The 7380-nt window shown below is 50.1% G+C and overlaps 2 protein-coding genes across 2 annotated transcripts; both read right to left on the minus strand.

Annotated features, from left to right (window-relative positions):
• Positions 1-452: 452 nt before the first annotated feature.
• On the minus strand, positions 453-1433 carry LOC122022941. The gene has a single exon (XM_042581043.1). The coding sequence runs from the start codon at positions 1431-1433 to the stop codon at positions 453-455; it is 981 nt and encodes a 326-aa protein (XP_042436977.1).
• Positions 1434-1871: 438 nt separating this feature from the next.
• LOC122022942 (zinc finger CCCH domain-containing protein 15-like) lies at positions 1872-3068 on the minus strand. The gene is made up of 2 exons (XM_042581044.1): positions 3057-3068; positions 1872-2723 (listed from the first exon to the last, which is right to left on the minus strand). Exons 1-2 carry the CDS (start codon positions 3066-3068, stop codon positions 1872-1874), a joined length of 864 nt encoding a protein of 287 aa, XP_042436978.1.
• Positions 3069-7380: the final 4312 nt, after the last annotated feature.

Consider the following 7380-nt stretch of genomic DNA (forward strand, 5'->3'; position numbering starts at 1 on the left):
TACGGCTCGGCTGCCAACTCTGCTATTTGTCGGCGGCAGGTGTCTCGAGGATGATGTTATCCTCTGTCTCCTTTGTCCTCTTGCGTTCCCTGTCTGTTCCAGGGCCAAGCAGATCGGCCGCTCGGCAGGCATATCACTTATGCATCGGTTATATGCTCGGATGAGACTGCCCCTGTTTGTGTTGCCTTGTGCGCCGGCTGAACGGACAGCCTGCTCGACCCTTGAAACCTTTTTACCTTGAGCATCGGAAGCCCGACCCCTAGTCGGGTTGTCTCTCATTCGGTTCCGGGGATTCACGGTCGGTCGGCATTCGGTGCCCGGTCGGTAGGCCTGATCAGTCTGGTCGGCAGGTCTCTAAGTTGACTTTCTTGACTTTTGACCTCCACGTGTCGTTGACCCTCCGCTAACGAGGATCCTCTGTCCTTATCACCGGATCAATAACCCATAGGAGATCATTTTTCACCGTCTACCAGCCGTAATACTTTCACCAATGGACCACCAACTTTTAATGTAAAAACCATATTTTTCCAAAAAGAAGGCATCAATATCACTTCTGCTACACGTTTTCCTGTGGCCTCTTTGGAAAATCGACTATTTGCCCACTTTTCAGATGTAAACAACTTTCTCAGATTTGCTTGTTGTACATGAAACCGCTTTAAAGTCAAAAAAGCGGTTGTGAAACGTGTCTTTGTGGTTCTTACCATGTCTCTCTGTCCAGTAAACTCTCTCATCATGCTCAATACTTGTGGTCTGTTGTAAATATAACCATTCACCATCAATGCCCGTTCATGCAATTTTCTGAGATGAGGAATTTTGAATATATCCTCAAGCAACAAATCTAAACAATGAGCTGCACAGGGAGTCCAGTATAAGTGTGGAAATCGGTTTTCCAAAAGACGACCTGCACTGACATTGCAGCTTGCATTATCTGTTACAATCTGAACCACATTTTTTTCTGCAATGTGATACACAAATTTAGAAAGCAACTCAAACATTTTGTCCGCTGTGTGAGAATAGCCTGAAGCATCAACTGATTCGACAAATACACTTCCTTTAGGACCACTCACCAAAAAATTTATAAGAGTTCTACCCTTTTTATCTGTCCATCCATCTGCCATGATTGTGCACCCAAACTTAGCATGATCTTCTTCATGGGATTTGAGAAGTGAGTTCGTATTTGCCAACTCCTTCTTCAAATACTTAACCCTCACTTCATGATATGATGGAGGTTTCATCCCAGATCCAAATTGTCCAATAGCTTCAATACAAGGCTCAAAAGAATCATATTTAACAGCATTGAAGGGAATTCCAGCATCATACATCCATCTTACAAATTTCTCAACTGCAATATCTCTTAACTTTTTTTTATTTTCATCAAATTGTCCTTTGCTTTTTGCACGTCTTTGTTTGACAATTTCATCAACATCTTTCATAAAATAAAGATTAATAGGCTCAGTTTGTTTACACTTTTTACCTTGGGTCGTAGGATGGTTGCTTGAATCCGATATTGGTCATTTTCCTTTCACTTTAGTTTGATGATCATCTTCTTCATCTTCTTCCAAATCTTCCAAATTATCAACATCATCAGAATGAGGAATTTCATCCATTTGATTCTTCAAATTATTCTTTTTTTTGCATAAACTCTCTAATTTCTTCTTTAACATGCTCGGGACATTTCGGGCAAGCTTTCACATTTCTATTGCCCCCAACTAAATGTAACTTGTGTCGATAAACTCCACCGTTTGTTATTTTACCACAAAAAATACAACTGACAACATTTGGATTTTTAGGATCTAAGCATGTTGCATAATTCCAAGCAATATCTTTTCGAGTGGATGAAATTGTTATATTTGACATGGTTAACTCAATAATCAAGAGTCAAGAGCGCTGCAATGAGTGAGAAACAAGCAAACAGAAGCAACATAAACATCCCATACCTTTAGAGCACAATGTTCACAGAAGTAGTGTTTGCACTTGGTCACTACCGGATCCTCAAAAGGTTGTCTGCATATAAAACAGGCAAAAGGAAGAGAATCGTCGGCTTCGTCATCATCATCATTGCCATCCTCATGATCAGCCTCATCGTTGTCTCCTCTACTGCTTGTTGCGAGTCTCTTTTTTCTTGCCTTCTCAGCCTCCTCCCAGTCCTTCTCCAGTTGCCATCTTGATTTATAATCCCCTCGATCGTAAATAAACTTACAGGAATCACCATAACCACAATACCCAGTCTCCTTATAGTCCTTACAGATGTCAGGCTGGTAATCAAACCTAGCCGACAACCGGATGTGTGCTGATGCCCTCAGTGGTCCATGGGCACCGCCCGCCTTCTCGCCTGCCACTGTCTGTTCTCTCCTGAACCCTGCTTTGTAATCGGTGTACCCGTGGATCTCCTTGTATATCTTATCATTGCCCCCTCCGTCAGGCTTGGATTTACCCTTGAGAGCCTCCTCCGCCCTCTTCAGCACCCGCTCACGGATGGCGCGGGCGTCCTTGGAGAACTCGGTCTCCGTCTCGAGCGTAGCCGTGGCGCGACTGTCGTGCTTGACCTGGATCTCCTTGGATGAATCGAACTGGAACAGGGAGCCAACCCCAGACGAAGACGAAGACGAAGAGAAGGAAAGCCCGGCGGACTTCTTCGTCGCGGGACCGGAATACGGAATATAATCGCCGGAGACTTCTTCGTCGGAGTCGACTTTTTTTCTCTTGCGGATGTTCTTTGCAGCCTTGTTACCACAGACGACGCCAATTTGATCCTGTCTGAGCGCTGAGTCGACTGACGCTGGGGACGTGGCACGCTCCGCTGTCTCCGACTGGTGGTGTAGCCCTCCAACGAACCTGCAAGGAAGCCGAGCCGGGAGGGGTTTCCCGGCGACGGCCCTCCGACGCTCAAGTCAGGCAACGAGAGAGGCAGCGTAACAAGGCTACAGTAGAGATGAGTGCATACCTTCGTCGATGTCTGGGGTCTTTATATAGGACCCCGGGGAAGCGCAGGCACGTTTCCCGATGCATGCACGCTTCCCCAAATATACCTTAACAAGTCTGTGTTAGAAAAGTACCTCTGGCGCCATTCCGCAATCGTCCGAGCATATCCCGGATGTGACGGTGGAAGCTTCCGCCGTATGATTTTGTGTACGGCTCGACCGCCAACTCTACTGTTTGTCGGCGGCAGGTGTCTCGAGGATGATGTTATCCTCTGTCTCCTTTGTCCTCTTGCGTTCCCTGTCTGTTTCAGGGCCGAGCGGATCGGCCGCTCGACAGGCATATCACTTATGCATCGGTTATATGCTCGGATGAGACTGCCCCTGTTTGTGTTGCCTTGTGCGCCGGCCGAACGGACAGCCCGCTCGACCCTTGAAACCTTTTTACCTTGAGCATCGGAAACCCGACCCCTAGTCGGGTTGTCTCTCATTCGGTCCGGGGGATTCACGGCCGGTCGGCATTCGGTGCCCGGTCGGTAGGCCTGATCAGTCCGGTCGGCAGGTCTCTGGGTTGACTTTCTTGACTTTTGACCTCCACGTGCCATTGACCCTCCGCCAACGAGGATCCTCCGTCCTTATCACCGGATCACATGCCTCCCCTTCAAGTCTAGTCGAAGGAGGCTCTAAGTCCGACTGACTGGACTATGAATTTGGTTGAGCGACATTCACTTTGCCGCTCTTGAAAGTGTATTTCCGATCGGATTTAGGAGGCACCTTCGGCCGCTCGGCGAGTTGATGGCTATGCCTTGTAGTTTTGATCTCCATTTGCTGCTTGTTGTGCTACTGTTTCGGGGGTGGTCGGCGTCGTCGGGTCTCCTCGAAATTCGTGCCAATCCTCATTAAGCTGCCCACGCGCGAGTAATGGCACTCATTAAATGTCGCCCAACCGCTGATCGCCACCTGGCAAGTCCGCCGTCATCGTACGGCGAGGGTATCAACTTCGATTGGACAGGCGACGGTTCAAATCTGGCGGTCCGATGGTAACGTTTGTTTCGATGACCTGGATTGGACGGTAGTGGTGGACTAAGCCCGGGGTTTATGAAGCGCCGACGCTGACCCCCCTTCCATCGCTCTTGCCTTCGCATTTTTGGTGCTTCCTCTCGCAAACATCTTTCCGACGTTCGCTCGCCTCGGTGTTCTGACGAACCTTCGACCTTCTCCTTCACGCTTTGCTCTCAGTAAGCTTTCTCCTATCTCTATTTTCTTCTGTTTTCTCCCTTCTGGTAATCTTTGCATTCGTTCAGTGTAGTTTCAGTCTCCTTCCTCAATCCTTTTATTTTCCTTTCCTCGGCCCTTCCTTCCTCACTACTGTTCCGACGATGGCTAGCACCTCGCATCCTTCTGATCCTTCTCCTGGCCTATGGTATATGACCATGGTTAGCCGGTTCGACGAAACTGACGCGGGACGCTTCCTTAACGAATTTGAACTGCCTCCTAACCATAGACTAGTTTTAGCCACCTCTTCCGATCGGCCCCATAATTCGCCGATCGGCTCTGTTTGCTTCTTCCGCGACCAATTTATGGCCGGTCTGCGCTTCCCTCTACACTCTTTTATCCGGGAGGTTTGTAATTATTTTCGCATCCCGCTCGACCAACTTGTCCCCAACTCTTTTAGGTTGTTGTGCGGCGTAGTAATCCTTTTCAAGCTGCACGGCATTCCCTTAGTCCCCAGAATTTTCCATTACTTTTACTACCCAAAACAGTCCGAGTGGGGTACTTTTCTTTTCCAGTCGTGGATCGACCTCGTCTTCTTCGATAAGATGCTGACCTCGAACAAGCACTGGAAGGAAAATTATTTTTACCTTCGCTTTCCCGAATTGCCATCCTTTCGCACCCAGTGGCAGACCACCGTGCCGAGCCAGCCTAACCTCGGTAAATACAAGAGCCAGCCGGATTATCTTCATGCAGCCAATCTACTGGCCGACAGAGGTTCAGTATCGATAAACTACTTCACGAGGGGGTATTGTACATATTTGGCTTGAGTTTGATCCGAACGAAGCTTCCGAGCAGCATAGGTAAGCACTTTCCCTGTCCTTTTTTCCTTTTGGTCTAACTGATTTATTCTCCTGTTATGCAGCTGACATCATGTGGCGCGCCAAGGTTGCTGAACGGTTGAAGCTGAAAGCCGCCGAAATGGAAGCGGTGGTAGCCAAGGAGATGGCCAATCTAGGCATCGCGCCGGTCGGCTCGCATGAAGGTGAAAGCGAAGGCACTCCAACTGAGGCCCGAGGGTCTGCCGCTCAGGTCCCTACAACTGGAACGGCCGGGGATGCTATCTCTTCGGCCGGTCAGCAGCCTATATCAGAGGACGTGGAGCGTTCGGCGGGTGATTCCCCATTGATAATACGCTAGCGGCGCCGGATGGCCAGTACACAAGAAGAGCCGGTGATCGGGCCAGTCGACGCTCCCCCAGAGGCAGTCAACCCGCTACCCGCAGCGCATGAGGTCATTTCGTCTGATCGGACTCCCTCCCAGCTCGACCAGCCAGCAGCTTCGACTGGAGCGCCACCCGTTAGTTCCGTGCCCCGGGTCCGCCTTCGGCTCAAGCGCTCGGACATCATTTCTACGCTGCTTGGCGAGTCGTCCAGCAGGGCCGTTTCTTCCCAGTCGGATCCAAACGGTCGTCGAGTGATCAAATTCGTCCTCCGTCTTCCCACTGAGGAGTTCCTTTTGGCGACGGATCAACCCACTGCTCCTGAGCATCAAGTTACTATTCGAGGGCCGCTTGCCAAGACGTGGGAAGATGTGAGGGCTCGGGTTGCCCTGATGACTCCCGGTCAGCTAGCGGACAGCCATATCCAGCAAGCCACCGGGGTATGTTTCTTAAGACACTATTACGACTACTTCACCGGATTCCTGACATTATCCCCTCCGAACGTAGCAATGGGTGGAGAACATTGCGGTCAGCAATCGTCTGGCCGAACTGGGGGAGGAGTTGAAGAAACTCCAAATTTCTGGAGGGGCGCCAACTGAAGGGCCCTCTTATGCTACGCTTAGGTCCGAGCTGACCCAGATAGAAAAACTGCTAGAGGCCGAGCGGCACAAGTCTTCCGGCCTGGAAACCAGGGTGGCTGGACTTGAAAACCAAGTCAAGTCCCACGACCACCAGATCACTGTGGCCACCAACAAAAAAAATAGGGCCGTTGCTGATCTGGACGCGATGAAGGTGCAGGTCCGAGCGCTGGATCAACGCGTTACTGAATTGACCAACCTACTATCTGCTGAGAAAGAGAGCCGATCTGCCACTGAAGCTAAACTGCAGGCAGATAAGCAAGATCTCCAAGGAGCTCTCGACGCCTCCCGAGTGGTGCTCAAGGAATACCAGGACGGAGAAGTTGACCGCTTCAAGGTGATGAGACAGAACTACCTTCGATCGGACGCATTTGGTGAAAAGTTTAGCGATTGGCTAGTTCTGTCCTTCGAAGAGGCTATCCGGGCAACCACTGTTTACTTGAAGGCCAAGGGCCATCTCCCAGAGGATACCTCTACCCCCCCCCCCCCCCCCCCCGAGACATGGTCGGCCTGCTGGAAGCTGTTCCGAAGCCCATCTTCGAGCCCCTGGAGTGAGGAGCGTTTATGATTTTCTTGTAGTGTTTTTTGTAACTATTCCGATCGGCTCTAAGGGCCGGACTTTTTTTAATAGATATATCCCGTCTTGTTATTAACTTACTTTGTCAATACTTGTGTCCTCCGATCAGACCGCGAACTACAATCGTTCACGTCTCCTCCCTCTTTCTTTTCTTTAATCGTTTCTCGTCTTGCCCGGCCTTCCCAAGGAATTTTTAACGAAGTATTCTTTATAACTAGGCCGCTCGGCTGGACACCCCCACTTATAATGGAATTCTCGTTAGATGTTCACGAAGTACCTTTGGTAACATGGCCGATCGGCATATCGAGTCACAGGTCGACCTCTTTATTTTCTTTTTCCGACCGGAGGATTTATAGTCGTCGGTTCCGACTCTAAGGTTGAACTTCGCCGCTCGTCGATCTTCAAGCCGGGGGATTTATAGTCGCCGGTTCGACTCTAGGGTTTAACATCGGAGCTCGACGGTCTTCAAGCCGGGGGGTTTATAGTCGCCGGTTCGACTCTAGAGTTTAACGTCGCCGCTCGACGGTCTTCAAGCCGGGGGGTTTATAGTCGCCGGTTCGACTCTAGAGTTTAACGTCGCCGCTCGGCGGTTTTCAAGCCGGGGGGTTTATAGTCGCCTGTTCGACTCTAGAGTTTAACGTCGCCGCTCGACGGTCTTCATGATGAGCTTATAACTCGAATAATATACTCCCGGCCGAACGGCACGGAGTCTTCGCTATCAAGCATTTGGCTCGGATAATATACGCCCGGCCGAACGGCACAGGGTCTTCGCCATCGAGCATTTGGCTCGGATAATATACTCCCGGCCGAACG

Source organism: Zingiber officinale, chromosome 9B (assembly GCF_018446385.1).
Source record: "Zingiber officinale cultivar Zhangliang chromosome 9B, Zo_v1.1, whole genome shotgun sequence".
In the NCBI taxonomy this organism is placed as follows: Eukaryota; Viridiplantae; Streptophyta; class Magnoliopsida; order Zingiberales; family Zingiberaceae; genus Zingiber; species Zingiber officinale.